Below are 19,316 nucleotides of genomic sequence, written 5' to 3'. Positions count from 1 at the left end.
TCAAAACCTGGTATTATTTATTGTTCTGTATTTTATTCATTACTAGATAAGCTCAGTTTGGACTCAGTTCCTTCTCCCACTAACAGGAATGTTCACATAAAAACAAGTGTTCCTCTCCAGAAGCCAATATTTAAAACTAGAGGGAAACAAAACATCCCCACATGAAGTATTAGGATGAACATCATAACATTTTTATAAGTTAACACAACAGTTTGTGTGAAAGATTCATATCCTTTTGTTAGACCACAAGTCTAACCAGACTGCAGTAGCATTCCTACAGCAGCTTCCATAAAGTCACTTAACAGCTTTGCAGGTACTGGGAGTCCTTTTCCTCCTCCAACCCACACCACAGCGATGACGTCTCAGAGCAATACTGGCACTGCTTTGTGGTACAACTTTAAACCCTTGAAAGAGCAGTTTATTCTTCCATGACAATAATGCAAAGTGCAACCAAACTAGCAGCTAGAAGCCTTTTTAGAGATTAAGTGCAATGAAAATGCATAAAAGATCACTTTGATGTGCTTGAAACAAAGAAGAAACCACAACACCTAAACTAAGAGACTAATAACATGTCATCTCTATTACAAGTAAAAGTTAAGGACTCATTACAGTCAATTCTAACAGTAAAAATACTATCAGCAGATACTTTGAGTATCTAATTATAATTTTACCAGTTTCTGCCACTAAAGCATATGCAACAACCACTAACACAAGAAAATTATTCAGTTTTCCTTGGTTTTCCCTTAGAAAGCCATTAGGCAAAAGTTCTTGTTCAGAAATAGTCTGACTTCCCAAGTGAAGAAGGATAAGGACGCATCAACTGAAAAAGGCAAACCAGGTTTTGAGTCTAAGTAGTGCCAATGTGTGTAGCTTTGCTAACCAATCCAGCCACATCTGAGGGGAGACAAACTGGTGAGGGCTCAGTTCCTGCTTTAAGTTATGGAATAGATTTAGTGGATTACAAAAGAAAGGGAGAAAAGGATTCTAATCCTAGCAGCAAGTTGTACTCTTTTTAACACCTATGGAGCACATTGAACCTGAAATGGAGCTCTTCATCCAAAAGATCAAGGGATTAACAATGCTTTAAAGGAAAAAGGCTTTTTTTCTATACCTTATGTTGAAATGCTTCAAATCATGCTGTGGTAACATGGACAAGAATTCTCCACAAACTGATTTACTCGTTTTGCTACTGCCTCATTAGGGTACAAAACCTCAACATTTGATCTAAGCCAGCAATTTTCCATTGCCTCTCAAAACTCCTGCTGTTATCTCCACAAGAACATACCAAATTCTTCCGAGTTCACTTAGAACATGAAAACAGATGGAAAGCTGCCTGTGGATCCAGCATGGGTCAATGATGCAACTGCTCCCAGCTTCTCAGCACCAGCAGAAGGTTTGGATGCCCAAAGCTCTGACAGGAGAAAGGACTGTGAGAACACTCCTCAATCTGCTGTTGGCAGAAGACTCAAATTAGCTCTAACCTCACTCACCAGCTGCACACCAACAGCCTTTTCCAGATTCAGCTGCACTAAAGAAGTCACTGATCTCACTTCCAGTCACCATTTCCTCCATCTGCCAGTTAAACTGCTCCTCCAAGTCTCCCAATAGATGCTTCAATTTGATAGAATAAGAGACATATCTTATAGACATATCTTATAGAGATAAAAGTTCAGGAAGTGCTCCCAGTAACAGCTTATCCAACAGAGCAGAGGAGGTGGCAGAGGGCAGGAACAAAAAGCCAAGGATATGGCACCACGATGGCCTCTTTCACAGAAACAGGTATTGCAAGGACTGCATCTATTTATGTCTTGCTTCACTTAACATAAATTAAAATGATTTAGTTGGATACCTACAGCAAAGTATCACACCTCACTTGGCTTGGAACAATTCTTTCAACGACTGTGGTAGGTTAAGTGCAAACCAATTATACGGAACATCTTCTAGAAAAGTACAAAACTCAGGACTGGATTTTTGCTAAACCAAATGCAGCGATGATATCTTCTATCTTTATGTCTTTTAGAGGTTATTTTTTGACTCAGAGATGCAAGCTATCCAAAACTATACTTTCAAAATGAGGGAGCAACTCTGCTATGCTGTGTAGTCACAGCTTTAAAGATATTTATGGCATTTGTCCTGACAAGCTTCAGCCTTCAGACCATTCTATACACAGCTGGACAAAGATCTTTCATACACGGCAGTGCACGCTTGCTAACAAACCTGAGGAGGGGGCAGAAAAGTTAAGAGTGCTAAATAAAGGACAGAATTCCCTTTTATACACAAATTCAAGCTACAAATTAAAGAATAATAAGAACTGATGTCGGGAAGGAGAGTTAAGTCCGAAAATTCAGCAGCAGATGAAAAAAGACAGGTGAACAATGTAGTATATAATTGTTTATGCAGAAACCAATGGCTGCTCAGAGGTAATGCCCCATTTCCTTACAGAGATCCAAGATAAGGAAGAGAAAAGAAACCCTGGAATAAGCATCCCACAGCCATCTCAAATCTACACTTTGCTTCAGCAGACTGGATCTGAACATGCAATAACCAAATATTTTTGGAAACATAATTCTATAGATTGGAGAAAAGTGCATATCAAAAAATGACACGTTGACAGGATTCTCATAATACACATATTAAACTGCAAGAGACTAACTTATGCACAAGAGTAGCAGTGCTGACTGATCTGTAATTAAGGCTGCTGCCCTTCATAAATCTGTTTCCAGACATTATTTCTTCTAAAATACTCCTTCCACAAGTTATGAAATCGAAATAAGATTACAGGCAGGCCCAAAGTGCCATTTTCCCAACAATATTTAATCATAATCTGTTGCTGACTTACCATCTCCCAGAAAGAGCTTTCCAACACCGCTTTCCAAAATCTCCTGCCATTGTTAGACAGCACATTCGTCCACCACCTCAAAGAAAAGTGAAGGAGGATACACCAAGAACAACATAACCCCAACTTTAATGGGCTCCCACAGATGCTACCTATCAGCCAGAGTAAGCACCACATCGAGGCACTCACATTGATTCTTCTCGCCTAAAGAATACGGTGTGAACAACCTCATTATTCAGGTCTTGCACTGCCTAACGACTCCTCTTTCCATCACTAAAAGGCTCCATGTGGAATGCAGCGTTTAACAAAACCCCCGGGTCATTCCTAGCTGGCCGTTCCTAGGTGGGATGGACACGGGAAAACTGCCACTAAAAGCCTGACTGGGCTCAACACCTCTGCAGTCCCTGAACCCAGCGATGCCAGGATTACAGGATATTCTCCCACTCCTATCGAAAGCTCCTTAGCTGTCACACCCATGAATTACAGCACTTCGTATTTACTGGCTGCTGCTTAACTCTCTTCGTATCTTTGAAATGAGAATTCGAGCACGCTGAAAAATTTCAGATGCAAATCATTTCAACTAATCGGGACGTACAAGGTGGTTCATGTTTTCATCCATGCAGTAAAAGTTAGAGCATAGTCGTCTAGCTCACCGAATCTGAACCATGCTGTCAATATATTGAAGAGATTTTTATAAAATGGACTGTGTGCCACCTTTTAGCCAATACAAAGTTTACGTTGTCCCATTACCTGGCGACTCAGTCGCAGAGAACAGGGTGTCAAAAGGCCGATTTTCCCCAAAGTGTCAAAAAAAATGCAACTGTATCAGTTACTTTTAAAAGCCTGGAATACATCAACTTGACACTTTAAACACATAAAGGTATTTAAAAAGATGTGATTGCTACATCTCTTAGTCAAATTAACTCTGGGGAGAAGTAGATTTGTGAAAGTGGCGATACAAAGACATGAAGTTGAATTAACAGAGGCCACTGTAGCAAACTGACTTTTAAGTAAATAAACCCAAAGCCATGGCATTCGCGTTGTACCGAGCTGAGCCTAGAGCACTTGACCTAAACCATTCAGCTGGTTTGAAGCACTTTCACGGACAGACTTTAACCAAGCAATACAAAATAAAGCCTATGGTGTAAGGCAAATATACTGAAATAAGAGAAGAAATTAAAGCAAAAAACTTAACCTAAGTTAAAAGAAGAAAAAAGGCAGAGGCAGAATTGTGTTTAAGATGAGAATGATATTACTACTTTGTTCTGTCTCCTCAACTTTTCCTTTATTCCTCTTAACAGACACACAAAATTAAAATACAAACAGACAACTACTGCAGCAGATTTAGTGGCCGACCCTTTCCAAATCTTTAGTAAATAGTTTCTGGAGCACTGCTGACAAACCTAACCCAGTAGACTGCACACCCCTCAAAATTACTGATATTTAGTCAAATCTGTTTTTACTCGCAAGAAAAGTACTAGTTGATCTTGATAGCAATTTACAATTTTCTAAAATACAGAGTGGCCAAGAAGTGCAGTTACAAGTACTACATTTTTGATCTTCCAAGATCTAAATGGACAAGAGCCTTAACATTATTTTTGCCATTGGGACTTCGGTAAATTGAGGAGTACAAGTAGTAAGTTACTTAATTTCTACAAAATACTTAAACCCTTGACATCACAGTACTTACTGCAAAACAAAGGCTTAATATCAACTGCATGCCAAGCCAATGGAAGACTGTCAAAGAAAATGTGTTTCCATTGCCATTTCTTTCTCCTGAATAGCAAATTATTTGAAAAAAAACATTTTGAAAAATAATCAGAACTTCAGTTTACCTTTCACTTCAACAGTAAATAAATATTCCTAATCTAACATTCACAAGACATAGTGCCCTGTAAAATTGCTGCTTAATATTCAGCCAAAGAGCATGTCTCAAATACATTACTCCTTGTGGAAGACAAGACATGAGAAAGCAACCCCATTAAAAATTGCAGGTTAATACCTCAGTGGAAAAAGGCTAGTGGCAGACACTGCAAGAGAAAAAACCCAACACATTCCCTATTCTGCTTTGGGCACACCAGATCTCTTCGGTTTCAGGTCAATGAGAAGGGGGCAACAAAATTTAAAATTAAAGACTATTAGCAAAACCACTCCAAGATAACAAACACTAAGGCAGACTGTACTATGTGGCAATGCACCCTAAGCAAAGCGTGCACCACTTTTTTTGTTTTTTTTCCATCACCTTCTAATCCAGCTTTCTATGGACATCACACAAACCCATCAACATGCAGAATGTCTGCAAATCTCTTCACGTGAATAATCTGAATAATTCTTAGATCCCAGGTAAGAAACAGGTATTCCTCGCTTCTTTTTCTATCTCGTTCCATCTTCCTCATAAAGTGAACCCTTCTTCGGTGCTGAAAACTCATTTTAAAACGTATTTAAAAGAGATGGTAAAAACCAGGCCGTGACGTAGTTTGCTCTCAAGTCCACTTACACTTTATACTATAATAGGGTAGATATACCCACATGCAAAATTATCCAAAGTGTGGCAGAAATTTTAAGAAAATAAAAATATAATAGATGAAGAGCCCTGTGTCCCACTCCAGCCAGCCCTGGCTATATTAGGGAAGGGGAAGGGCCGGGCTGGCCCCGCCGGACCGTGACCCCCGGCCGGGCTGCACTCACCGGCCCCGCCGCCGCGCCCCCCCTCCCTCAGCGCGGCCCCCGCTCTGCGCACTGCGGGCGCGGCCCCCCCTCCTCCCTCAGCGCACTGCGACCCCCGCCCGCCGGAGCACCTTCCCCGGCGGCATCCCGAGCTCCTCACCGGGGCGGAGCGCTCCTTCCCGGGCTCGTACCCGGGCTCCTTCCCGGGACACCGCGCCCGGCGGGTGGCGGCTCCTCACACACGAGGGGCGCCGAGCCCAGCGCCGAGCGCCGCTCGGGTTCCTCCTGCTGCTGCTGCCGCGGCGGGGAGAGAGGCCCCGCCCCGGGCTGCCGCCACCAATGGCTGCGCGGGACGCTACTGATGGACAGCCCCGCGGACCAATAAGCGCCGCGGCACCCTCCCCCCGGCGCTGCCGCGGAGTGGTGCCGCTCGGCGCTTACGCGAAGCCGAGCCCGCCCGGAAGGCGGCGGCCAATCGGAGGGCACGGCCGCCTTGACAGACAACCGTGAGCACCAGTAAGAGCGGCGCACCGGCACCGCAAGACCCGCCCCCTGCGCGCAGCCCATGGCCGCGGGCAGACGGAGCGACCCCGCGGCTGTGGCAGTGCGGGGTCTGCCCGGCCTTCGATCCGTGCTCTGGCCGATTTCCCTTCACCCGCGCCTGAGCTGCTCCCCTGGTCCCGGGCCTGAGGTGTATCCCGAGCAGCACCTCCCCGGTTCCGCTGGGTCCCCGCGCCAGCGCTCCCGCAGCCGCACGGCGCCCGCACGCTGGCGGGGCAGGCTGGGATCTGTAGTTGGGGCTTGTCCGCGCAACCTCTCGCTCTCCCGGCTCCTTGCCCCGGCCTTCATTGTTCTTCCCAACCCCGAGAGCCGGCGGCACTGCCCCGTCCAGCCCGGCCCTTAGAGCGCCATCCTCGCCTTCCCTCCGTTCCCAGCCCGCTTCCTCCTTCCCGCCCCTCCGGCTCCCTCAGCCCGCCCGTTCCAGCGGATCAGGGACCAGCACGAGGCACGGCCGGGTGGGAAGATGATTTTTAACTCGTTCCTGGGGAAGCGGGGCCAGGGGCAAGAAGGACGGAGAAGTCAGAAAAAAATAAGGAAAAAGCGGTTCCCGGGCCCAAAAGCGCTTCCCGTCCGCGACCTCTGGTCATGCGTCACTTCCCGGCGGCCGTTCGAGCGCGGAGCCCGCGGCCGTGAGGGGGTGCCCGAGGTGGGACGCGCTCGGGGTCGGTCGCCAGCCGGGGACCAGCTGCCAGGTGACTGCTGTTTGTCCCCAGCCCGTGTTTGTGACAGGTTTCACTTCTTGCGGTTGCTCCTGCTGGGTCGTCGCATTGTGCGCTCAGGTACTTCTGCGATTGCAGCTGCAGGGACTTGCGTAAGTAAAATGAAAAACTTGCCCCCAGGCAGGTGTTGAGGTGTGCGCTTCCCTCCAGCACGGTACAGCGGCCTGTGGAAAAACTGTTCTATGCTGAAGAGCTGTGTGGTGTTCTTTGCTCCATCTGATTGCTTTCTCTTGTAGTGTTCTTTAAAATGCTGTGTTCTGATGGGTAGACTTTCAATTCTTTGTTATCCCACTGGTGGCTTCTCAGAACAAGAAAGACAAGAGCTACTGAAGAGAGTCCAGCGGAGGCCACAAGGTGGTGAGGGAGCATCTTTCTTATAGGGAGAGACTGCGGGAGCTGGGCCTGTTTAGTCTGGAAACGACAAGACTGAGAGGGGATCTCATTAATGCACATTAATATCTCAAAGACAGATGCCAACAGGATGGTGCCAGACTGTTTGCAGTGGTGCCCATCAGCAGGATGAGGAGCAATGGCCATAAAATGAAACAGAAGTTCCACCTCAGCATGAGGGAGAACTTCTTTAGAAAGATGGCAGAGCACTGGAACAGCTGCCCAGGGAGCTCATGGATTTTCCCTCTCTGGAGACATTCCAAAGCCACCTAGTGAAGCTTGTGCAGCTGAATGAAGTGTCTGAATGAAAAGCTAGGTCTCCACCACAAAACCTTTTAGGTCTGTTTTGTCTGAAAAAAATGAAGTTCCAGAATTGGCGATCTGGAGATGTGGGAAGGTCGATGTGATCTGTATTACAGCACATTAAGGACACAGAAAAAATTATGAAAAGTTGTAGTTAGAGAATACATGCACTGGTCTTTCTCTCTCCCCTTACATCTTCTAAATCTGCAATGACTAGAACAACAGATACAAACTGATCTGCTACACGAACTAAATTCTTTTTTGAACAGACTATTTTTATTTCTTGACATTATTACAGTGTGTACATAAGTACTCTGTTTCAAAACATACATGATCACCACTGCCACAATCATTGTATATGTTGTTTTAATAGCCATTGTTCACCACATGTGGAGTTCTTTAATTATTCACCTAGTCTGTAATTATTCACCATTCATTTATACAATCATTCACCTGGAGAAAAAAAAACAAACCTTAACAAAAACTGGTACATATCTGGAAGTTAGTGCTTTCTGTTTTGCTGCTTTCTGAGATCTGCAAAGTCAGTTTTAACCTTGTTAATGACTGATGCAGAAACATTTTTCAGGGTAGTATTGCTATGTACTGATGACTCATGTGCCTCCTGTAATTCAGATCTATGCTTCTGAAACGGCATGGTTCCTATTCAGTGTTTCAGTGAAAGGATCTTGTCATGATCTTGTTCAACAGAAAGTTAATTATGTTAACATTTCATTCTCATATTGTCACTCACAACAAGCTATATAGGGGGCTGATCACAAGTACATCATTATCTCTGCATTTATAGAATGGAAAATTATCAGAGAAAATGAGTCACAAATTTTCTTTAGAGGTGAATCTCAGAGCTGAGTGTTGAACAGCTTTGTTGGGCCCACCAATCCTGCAGCATTGTTGACGTGTGGCTCTACAAAAATAATCAGTTTTTGTTTGTTTGCCAGCAGTCTTAAGTAGCATACATTAACTTCTAAAGGAAAAAAATATGCAGTGGAAAATATTGTGATAGAACTGAAGTGATTATGGTTATTTTCCCAACAGTTAGAATTGAAACATTCATGTTTGCTCAACTGAGAGCAGAAGCAGGTATTTATTTACTGGAGCTTTATGAATTTTTTTCTGGGAAATGCTTGTCTTGGGCACAGAGGGGCTTTCCATCTTCTGTTAAGCAAAGCTCTGTGGTGGACATACATGAAAGAGCCTGGTACTCATCACAGTATTTGTATCTGCTGCTGAGGGCTCCAGAGGCCCAAGGTATAGGAATATTGTTTCTGTAAAGCTGTACCAAAGATTCCACTTAGGAAAATGGGGGAAAAATTGCCACAGTCAATGCAATGCTCATGTCCCAGCTTTTTTGTGTTGATCAGTATTATAAATTTAAATTCACTATTCTTCCCTCACTGCCCAGCAGAATGGTATGTCAGCATGGTTGTGCTTGAACATCCCTTCTTTGTAGAAGTGGTAGTGGAGGCCCAAGAAGGAATGCCTGGAAGTTCCAGTGTTACCCTGTTCATTTCTTCCTCAATGGGAATGTCATGGAACTTGCCTGGAGGCTCATTCACAGCATTTTTTATGTTTCCCTGAATGCCTGATGTGTATCCCGGTAGATGTGCCTGTAGTTCATCCTGTAACCAAAAAAGCACTTAATCATTTTCTGTCTGCCTGAATGTCATTAGCCTGACTGGCAATGCCACTAACAGATCCACCAAAATCCTCATTTTTCTGGAATTCCACAACATTTTGTGGATTTTCAAAACATTTGGGTCCTGTTCCCTGTCCTTTCCCTCTCCTCATTGTTGTCAGCGGTACTGACAGCTACTTTTTTTTTTCCTCCAGATGTGACAAATTCCTGATAACTTATATTTGCTGTGTTATCTAGTCCTCTGTTCTTTTCCTTTATATCTCCCTGATTTTAAGACAGTATTGACTGTGAGGGATTCAGAGCAGGGGGCTCAGTGATCCCACAGCACATCAGAATAGTGTACACCAGGTTTTGTAGCCAAAGCTTCATAAGCAGAATTCCTTAGGAACAGAGGTGCAGTTCTTTCACTGTGGCTGTGGTTTCACCTGAATTCATCTACCTGTTCTGCCTCCTCACCTGGACTCCATGGAAGGAAGGTGTTGCAAACTGCTGATCCTATTTTCTAATATTGCTTACTGCAGCCATTTACATTCTTCCCAGGTCTATCTCACCTTGCAAGCAGGGAGTGTCAAAAAGCAGATTACTGAGTCCTGTGGCTCCTTGGTGTGAATGACCACAGAGCTCAGCACATCCCTCTTGTCAATATGATAGCTCATGCCTTGCATCACATCTGACTTCCAAATTGCTTCAGAAATAAGTCACTATCAAAAAACCTGAGTGCTCCAAGTTCAGAATTTTGCTATCAAACCTGGTGATGCTGATAAGAGTCCAGGCAACCTATTTTGGGTGACATTCTTTGTTCCTCTGGTAATCTGGCTCCTTACACAGGCCATGAATTCAAAATAATTAGGTACTGTTTTGATGCAAAGGTTTGTTTCTTTGTGTTCAGTTAGTGCACTGCTACTGAGCTTTATAAGCTTTTGTTTGCTTGAAGTCTACTGAAGTTAAAAGAGGGCAAAAGTGAGTATTTCAGCTCTGACACTGTCCCTTGAACAAAAATGAATGAAGAATCCACATTTTTCACCTTTAAACACACTATGACAATTTTTATTGATTAGTTCTGTGGTTTAAGATTATTTCTTTCTTAGGGAAATAAAGTTCTTCACTGTTTTTTCTTTTTTTTTTTCACGTCTGCCAAAGTGGGCATATTTTCCCCTTTTTTTCTGATTTAATTTTTAGGATTAAAAATGTAAAGGTCTGTTAGTTCCATCATCAGAAGGTTGAATAATCAATTTTTCCTGGAAAAAAAAATGTAAAAAAATGTAAAAAATCTTCTGAAAAATGTACTAAAAGAGTTATATTTCAGTGTCCATGAGTAAGTTTGATTTGAATGGCAAATAACTTCCTTTCATGAATAAGGTATTTCCTAAAATAATTATTTCATAGTGTAAAGGAAGAGACACATGCTGCCCTCTTCTTCCTGGAATATTTAGAATATTTTATGAATACTGAGGTGAGGGACTCTTCCTCCACATCTGCACAACTTTCTGCTTTCCAGAGACAATTCTCAAAACTCAAGGAAAGTTGTGTAGATATTGATTATTTCAAGATGAAGTGATGAGTATTGTTCCATCAAGCTTTATCCTCTATTCTGCCATGTAGATATCTTCTTTCTCTTTTGTTTCCCTCTGGTTCAGCATGGCCAGTGCTCTCCAGGAAACACCTTCACTCGAAGTCTCTCAGTTAGAGGATGTTGATGCTAAGCTGTCCTTCCTACCTGAAAGACTGAGAAAGAAGCTGCTTCCTTTTCAGGAAAAGGGCATCATATTTGCACTTCAGAGAAGTGGCAGGTAAGATTATTGTATTCAACTTAGTGTATCACATGCTAAAATAGATGTGAAAATAAAGTATGCAGACATTAAGTAGAAAAATAATAAACGTATGTTTCTATAGTTGTAAGAATATGATGCTAAAAATAATTATTTTAGGTAAACATAATTTTTTACAAAGGTTATTCAATACCAGCAGTCTTAGGTGACTTATGTTGCAGAAATCTTTCATAAACTGTAAGGTAACATGGTTTAAAATGAGTTGTGGGGTTTTCTTCCACAGAGGATGAAGAGGTTTAATAATGCATTATGCAAAAGAGAATTGTAGTATCAAAATTCTCATGTAAAAGGAGGTTGATATCAGCAGGACCATCATTTTTGTTATGTTAATAGAGAGTTCCTAAAATAAGTTAATTCTCATTTGATTCTTTAGTTTTTAATGGCATGGTAGAGCTGTTAAGGGAATGACTAACAGATCCTGATGCATCTGTGTGGTTTTCTGTATTAAATTTGGTACAATTCTGGAGTGTAATCAGGGTGTTCTGGAGCTCACTGAGCTGCAGCAGCAGAGCAGGAGAAGCCTTGCAGAGTGCTCAGTTAGCCAGTGCAGCAGCTGATGGAGTAGGCATTCAACAATTAAGTACCTGGTAAATCAAAAAACACAGTTTATGCTGCAGAGGCTGGAAATATTTTGCTGAGTAAGAGCCTGTTAGTGAGTTACAGGGTGAGAAAGGAGAGGGGAAATGCTATTTCCACATTTAGAAATTTTAGGAAATGTGAGCAATTGCAGCCTAAAGCTGTGAAACCACTGTATGCTGTTGTTTTGGAAGGGAATGATGTTGGGGAGGTCTGGCACAAATAGAATTACTGTAGCCTGTGTGGGAAAGATGGATGAAATTAGTTCCTGATTATTTCAGCATCTTGCTGAGTAGGAGAGACTTAGGGCCTAGGGGAGTTGCTTGCTAATGTTTGTGGTTGTTCTCAGGGGAAAAGAAATGTGCATCTTTCCCTCTAAAGGTGAAAAATTAGAAAGGAAATTTTTATCAGCAGTTCTTGGAATTACATGGAACATTTAATCAATTAAAATTCTGCATTTTTTCTCTTTGATTCTTTTCCTTTGGCCAAAACCCTTTAGCAGTGCTGTCTCAGGGAATGACCAAACCATCTGTTTTATGCTGCCGGTTTCAGTGGCAGAACAGAAAGATGAGTCCAGCCCTTCACATGAGAGCCTGAGATTTGATATGCTTTATGCTGAATTGGCATGAACTGCTCATGACCACCAGCCATATCAGTCACTTTCTTGCTGCACAGCCTGAGAATGCGTGGATATAATTTTAATAGATAGCTAAGACTTTGGTAGAATAGCAAAGCCTGTGTGAGAGTTGAATTTAATAATTCCAAAGCCCTTGGCTGCCATAGAATATGCAATTGAGGTGTATGTTTGTGTATACAAATAGTGAAATAACAGCAGCCATTAAAATTAAAGAAACTACACATTTAATTAGTGTAGGCTAATGGATGTATTTGAAAGTGGCATAATCTTCTGTAGGCTATTCTATAATATAGAGGTTCCTTGGGAAGCAGTTTCACTGTAGGACTGGGTAAATTTTTATCAGATGTTTCTTTCTTCTTTTTGTTGAAGTAGTAACAATTGCCTGCAGTAAGTATTCAGAAAGGTTTGGAATACCTAGTCTAATGATTCTGCCACAGAAGGAATTCTATTTTTTTTCATTAGGGTTATGGGTTTATGTTGGGTTTTTTTCTTTAAGTCTTTCACTAACAAGAGTTTTGCATAACCCAGCAGTGACGGTTTTCATGTGACATGCATATGAAAAAATGTTCATCATGACTGCAAGAAATCTTGCTGCTTGGCACAGTAAATTCTGTGTGTAAGCTGGGTCATATTGAGGAATTGTGTGCACGCTCTCAGCCAGCTTCTATATAAAGTGTGTTAAGTCAAACTTTCCCAAGGAGTATTTTTTAAATCTGTCCCTTGCTCATGCAGATCTATATCTCTTCCTGTCCCAGAACAGAGAACAAGAGCCTCTGGTGCTTGTAGCTGAATTTTCTTATTAGTTTGTCAGGCCTTGCCTCACAGAAGTCTTTCCCTTTTGTGTACTCCATAATGATTTAAACCTTCTTTCAGTATTCCCAATGGTATATTTTCTGTAGAAGTGTCTTTCCTAATTTTAAAAAATATATAAGCATAGGGCTTGAAGTGAGCAATATGTGCATCTCTGCCCATCATTTTTCTTCCCCCAGGCTATGCACTCCCTTCACAGGCATCATTTACTCTGTGCTTTGCTGGAGTGGTAGGAAACTAGTGTAGAGCAAGTGTTGGATGAAGAGATTCAATTAATATCATCTTAGATTAGACAAGAACCCAGCATGAAAAGGGACTTATTATTAGAACAAACTCTTATTTTTTGCATGGAAGGGGCTGGGAGTGAGCTATTAATTCCCTTGTCTCTTTCCCAAAGCATAAAATAAATACGCTGTTGTGGCTTGTATTTTTGATTCATTGGTAAATGAATCAAGGGCTTTTCCAGTAGATACTCCAAAGGCATTCTCTCATCTAACAGAGACTGCCTAACACTTTTCTAGGAAATGACAATTCTAGAGCCAACAAGACAGTGTGTGCTTCAACGTAAGCTGACACACCTTTTATCTCACAAACATGCCTTAAAGGTGAATAACTGACGGGCTGCGTATTCCTTACTAGAGATTATTCTTCAGACATGCACTTTGGAATGGCTGCCTAGGGATGGATACAATTTATAGTCATTATCTGTAGCCTCAAACATTAATGTTAAACGCAGAAAAGCTGCGTGCACACAACTTACATCCATGACAAGTGTTTCATTTTTGTGATTTTCTTTCAGTGAAGGTGTAAGTTACTTCTAAAAACAGCAATAATATGTATTTATTTATTTGTGTGTGCTTTGAACTGTTTCTTAAATATAAAACAACCAACTTGTCCCTTCCAGGAGTGTGACCTGTTAGCAATAGGCTTAGGAAATACTGAGGATTGTTGGGGGCAGATGTATGTGTGCTGTTCGGAGGTGGAAGTGAGCAATTCTCTGCTCTCTGCTGCTTCTTAGTCATGTTTGGGCAGATGTGGACAAATCCCCATTTCCTAAGAAGTCAGGGTAGAACTGTGGCATCACCAGCTGTTAGTGTAGAGGTGGCAGTGTTGAAGCACAATGTTCTGGAAGAAGTGGTGGAAGTTTGGGTAAAATATCCAAGATACAGAGATACATGGGCAAGTGACTCGATGGTGTTGATAAGGATGGTATTCGATCTCATTTGAGCTCACATCTCTCTTTGATTATTACTGATTTTTACTGCGGCTGTTTGTCCATACTTAGAAAGTCACAATCCTTTTTACCATCTATTCTTGTTTTATATCCTGTCTTTACAGAAGTGTGTGATGTCTGTCTAGTAATACAAACAATTTGTTCACCTGAATACACTGTAAAAGAGGCATGCTGATATTTGAAATTTAGCTCTCATGCTACTGAATTTCACTAAATGCTTTATCAAGTTTTGTAATAAAAACTGTCAGCATGTGATTTGCAAGCATCATTATTTAGCATTGCTTGTCTTGTAGATGGTATCTGTAAATGATACCTTCAGACACACAGATATATTTCTTTCTAGGCATGTTGGCAGAACAATTTGTTTAAGCTGGATGCAAAAGAGGACTTGGAGATATTTACCACCCATGTAACAAGCAGTTCCATTATAACTGTATGCTCAAACTGTTTTACAGGAGTGGTCTTGTTTCCTCTGTAAGTTTGAGAGGTAATACATAAACTTATATATTCAGGAGCACATGATTTTTTAATTTCCCATACATGCTGGCCTAATGCTGTTAGACACAGTAAAAAAAGAAAATGAGCATGGATGGCAATATCAGGATGTGCAGAGTTCACACCTGCCATTAAGAACAGATGTTTTAATGCATCAGTTTTAATGCAAGGGCAATTGTTTTGTTAGGTAGTCCCTATGTAAAGCAAGAAAAAGTTTTATAGTGTTTAATTGTTTTGGATAATGGGCTACAGAGAACCATTATGGCAGTGAAAACATTAGAGAATAGAGTGTGAATGTCCTCTGTTATAATATTGAGTCAGTTGCCTACACTTTAAAATAGTACTTTTTCCCATTGACTGAGTCTCTGATCTCTATCAAGTTACACAGGAAGAATACATAGTTATCTCTTTGTTAATTAAAACGGACTTTTACTTCAAAAATTACAAGTCTTTGTAAAAATTAATTCCCTCTCTCCCATCTTCAAAGTTGACCAAAACACCAAAGGTTCAAATCATAATTTCCTTGAAGTTTATGAACACAGCTGAAAGATTCTTTCTAGAAAGGCACAGCATACACAGTCTGCTGAGGGTTTAGCAGCTGGACCACAGAAATGGCAGCTCTTGGGCAGGAAACAAATAGAAATGTTTGGAATTCCCAGGCACAGCCCTTTGTAGGGTGAGGAATTTCTGATATAAGTCCTATTTAAATTCTTATGCAAATTTCTACGCAAATTTCTTTAACTTTCTAGGATGTATTATCCATTGAGTAGTATGAAAGGTATAATTTCCATTTGAGTTTGGTGTCTAAGGAAGCTATAGTTTTGGATTTTGGAAGCTGATGGAATAAGAGAAAATATGTTCAGTCCATGCACTCCTATGCACAGTTTGTGCTAGAGCAGTAGACCCTTTTGTTTTACACTTTTCTATAACTATTTTCCACTTTCACTCTTATTTTTGTCGTCATTACTGAGTTTGCTTCTGGGTTTTATGTTGTCTATTAATCTTTCTTTCTCCTTCTGTCCAATGCAATTGTTGCTTTCTGTCTTGTATTGCCTTTTTAAGTTAGCAGAGCTTTTGTTTTACTTTGCTTTTATCTTTGTTATTTTTGATCCATGATTGCTGATTGATTTGCTCTTTCAGTGTATTTCTATTCTTCAGTTTCTTATCTTTGATAGTAGCTATGAATTAGAGAATAGATTTGTCTTTCAATTCCATTTGGAAGCACTAAGCCTAGTTACCTATCTATATATCTCTTACTGTCTATATCTAATTTTTCTGTCCTTTGTTTGAAAGGTCATAGGTTTCTGCAAGTCGATGTTGTGATTAAATGCAAGACCAACTGCTTTTTACCATTGTCTGATATTTTTTTCAGAATCAGCTGCATCGTTTAAAGGAACACTTACAAAAATATTTTACAGGCTACTGTTGAATTTTTCCCAGTTACACTGACTTCAATAAAAGCCAAATTACTTAAATTTGCATGTTAGAAAAAAAAATTACCATCACTTTTTTTTTTTTAACATGTCTATTAGTATTTCTTCAAATATTACATTTTAATTTGTACTTGGTGGCTTGCAGCATCAAGTGCCATCAACGAGTCTCCATTATTTGTAGAACTTGACATCAGAGATCAGACTGGAAGAAAAATAATTGTAACTTTTTTTTTATTTCTGTCTTTAGTCTCAGTGGTTTGTAGTTAGATAGCCTGAAAGAGCTGTTTGAAACAAGGCATAAGTCTCTTACTAGAGTAAGAAAGAAATAATCTTTTATTCCAATATATTCAGCAATTCAGATGTATAAAATTATTACAATTTTGTGATAAATGTGGGTCCTTAAACCTGCATTATAACAGGTGAGCAGTTATCTCCAGTCTTAGAGAACAAAGCACAGAAGTAATCTCTGGGGAACAAGAATGGGATTGCTATTTAGTGAATATGGAAAGGATCAAACAGTTAATACATTTCAGCTCTGAGGGTTGAAGAAAGATTTCATTTTTTTTTAAGATGTTGGTTTGTAATGATTCAGAGTACATCTCACATTTGAGAAGTGCCAAGGAAGAGAGGGATGAATAAATGAAGATGCTTGCTCACAGAATGAGGTTCAGATGCAGGAAGTATGAATGAGAGACTGAGCCAAATTCTGCAGAGCTTTCGTAGCCAGGGAAGCTTGTTTGGAAGTGATGCTGGAGGAACTGGGAAGCAATTCAAATAGAACAAAAAATGCATTGTCAGTAAGTGAATCTAGGGTATAATTCAGGAGAGGAACTATGTGGGGTGAAAAAGAAAAAAAGAAGACTTAAGAATAGAAAAAGCCCAGAGGTAGAAATATGTGAATTTACCTGGGTTTAAACGTGGACTTGTAGCAGCAGGAATAGAGAAGAAAATGCAGATTTTAGAAATGCAGGGCACAATTTGTTAGAATGGAAGAGGAGGACTAAGAGAGATAAAGATTACAAGTGTGGGTAGTATGTTGTCAACAGTGATAAAAGGAGGGGGAAGGGGAAATAAATTGGTGTTAGCTGTGTGCAGGGAAGGTTTGCAGTGTGGGAATCCATGATGAGAAGCTGGTGTTTAACCACAGCACCCAGGATAGGACAAAGGAGAGGGAGCAGTTCTGAATTTGAGACAAGTCACTTTAAGGGGAGTGAATAGAAATAAGGTCTTAAAAGAGTGTGAGTCACATTCTGACTTGACTTAATGCAGGCTGGAAGGAGAGGAAGAACATAAGCACAAGGGAAAATACCCCAGATCACCAGGGAATGCAGAGTTTATTGGGAAAGTAGTGATAAGTATCTCCATTTCATTGAAAGCCAGTAGACTGCACACTAAGGAAGGCTTCTACTGCTGCTCACAGGTATTTCAGTCATGCCAGTTAACAGCAAGGTTAACATTTGCAGCCTCGATTATCAGTAGCTGAAAATAGTAGAAGCTATTCTGTTTTCTTGCATTGACTCGCCTGCTGAACCCATTTCTCTCTGAAGCCAGTGACTGAATAGATGAGGAGTTTTCACTGTCATTGCTGGGTGTCTTCTTGGCTGGAAGTTTTTCTAACCTAACTGTTCCATTAATATATTCTAAGAACCTATTGACATGTCTGAGCTTAACCTTCGACTTGACCACTTTGTTGTGTGTTATTCCACACATCTTTGCCAAAGCTAAAATACCAGAACACATGGTCTGAGAGCTTTCAAATACTAATAAAACATTTTAGGTGGGGTTTTCAGTCACATGTAGAGGAGTGTTGGAAAAAAGCATAAGACAGCACAATGATTCTCCTCTACACTCCTTTTCAGAATAATTAACAATGCACATGTGGTAATTTAGTGCATTTTATTTTAAATCAAAGGTTGGGGTTTTAATACTTAGGGGTTTTTAAATACCTAGTGTAGTTTAGGAGCAAGGATAAGATTTATCTTACATCTTCTGGAGCTTTATTTTTGATGCAACACCCTTGATTATTGTTGCAAGGGAGTCAGCTCTCTTTGTTCTAGTTTTAGGACTGCATGCTGTGATTACTGACACACAAATGTAATGGTTGCTTGCGCAGTTTTATATAAAAATGTTCTAAGTTCAGATTCCTTAAATAACCCTTGGTTGAGATGCTAGTGCTGAAGTGTTGGCTTGTGAGTAGGAGGTAAATTATATGTTGTAGTGTTATATAAAACTGACTCACATGAGTAGGTGAGAATCCCAAGAATATCAGGACACCCACACCAGTGAAAGAAAGACTGAAGCTTCCTCTGTACAACATGTTCCAAAGCCTGCATTAACAAAAAACAGCTTTAATTTGCCTGAGTAGTAACAAAATTTTTCACTGTTTTAAAAAATGAAGTGCTACAGCTTTGACTGTTTGCCTTTGAAAATGCATTTAAAAGGGAAGGAGTTTGTTCTGAAAAAGCTACCTGCAGTTCTTAGTGGTTTTTCCTGGATAAATAGCTTCTGAAAATCAATCAAAAAGTTAAATTAGCCTTACAAGCAAGCAACAGATGTATTGGATTGCTGTATCCCTTTAGTTTTTAGTCTACCATGTAAGGAAGCACAACTCTCTAAAGAGAATATTATTGCAAATATTTCTATAGTTACAAGAAACCTCTAACACCAGCTGTTTGAATCGGTAGGATCCTTGGTTGTAGAGACCTTAATTCCAGTGTGTTGTTAATCAATATTCCTCCAAGAGCAAAGTTCAAAATGAGATTCTTTCTCTTTACAAAAATACCTTAATGCAGTAGCCATAATTAATAGAAGAAACTTTAGCTGTATTGTTTGCATGGTTAGTAGTGCTGACATTTTGAAAGGGTGACCCAAATGTAACCCAGAAGCACAGAAATAGAAATAATTTTCATTTAAATGTTTGTTCTTCCCTGAAACTCATTTTATGAAACTGTGTTAGCATTAACCTTCTGATGCAGACTATTTTTGTATGGCTCTATGGCATATGCCACATGAGCTTGGCCTCAGTTTCCTTCTGTTTCTCCAGTGAACTCATCTGCATAAAATTTTAAAGATCTGCTTGTCCTTCTGCTTTGCGAAGCTGATTCCAATCTTCTTGACATCAACACAACCAGGAACTCTTTCTGTGTTTTTTGAGATTTGAAAAATTATTCTT

The 19,316-nt window shown here is 40.6% G+C and overlaps 2 protein-coding genes across 11 annotated transcripts in view; one reads left to right on the top strand and one right to left on the bottom strand.

The window, feature by feature from the left end:
- The window catches only part of R3HDM1 (R3H domain containing 1), a 77,926-nt gene extending 72,146 nt beyond the window's left edge, over positions 1 to 5,780 (bottom strand). For 7 of the 8 annotated variants that reach the window (XM_053982241.1, XM_053982243.1, XM_053982246.1 and 4 more), the window contains exon 1: positions 5,664 to 5,780. The gene's annotated coding sequence lies outside the window, so the exon portion shown is untranslated. Of the gene's footprint in view, positions 1 to 4,526; positions 4,574 to 5,663 lie in introns of all 8 variants that reach the window. The other variant, XM_053982242.1, reaches the window with a different exon arrangement.
- Positions 5,781 to 6,850: 1,070 nt separating this feature from the next.
- Positions 6,851 to 19,316, top strand: part of ZRANB3 (zinc finger RANBP2-type containing 3) — a 40,194-nt gene continuing 27,728 nt past the window's right edge. The window contains exons 1-2 of one of the 3 annotated variants that reach the window (XM_053982251.1): positions 6,851 to 6,875; positions 10,768 to 10,920. In XM_053982251.1, the coding sequence (XP_053838226.1) occupies positions 10,769 to 10,920 (152 nt within the window). In that variant the 5' untranslated portion in view covers positions 6,851 to 6,875; position 10,768. Of the gene's footprint in view, positions 6,876 to 10,767; positions 10,921 to 19,316 lie in introns of those variants that run through there. The other 2 variants (XM_053982253.1, XM_053982252.1) reach the window with 2 other exon arrangements.

This window comes from Vidua macroura, chromosome 7, assembly GCF_024509145.1.
Source record: "Vidua macroura isolate BioBank_ID:100142 chromosome 7, ASM2450914v1, whole genome shotgun sequence".
Lineage (NCBI taxonomy): Eukaryota > Metazoa > Chordata > Aves > Passeriformes > Viduidae > Vidua > Vidua macroura.
This window is presented reverse-complemented; position numbering and strand designations above follow the sequence as displayed.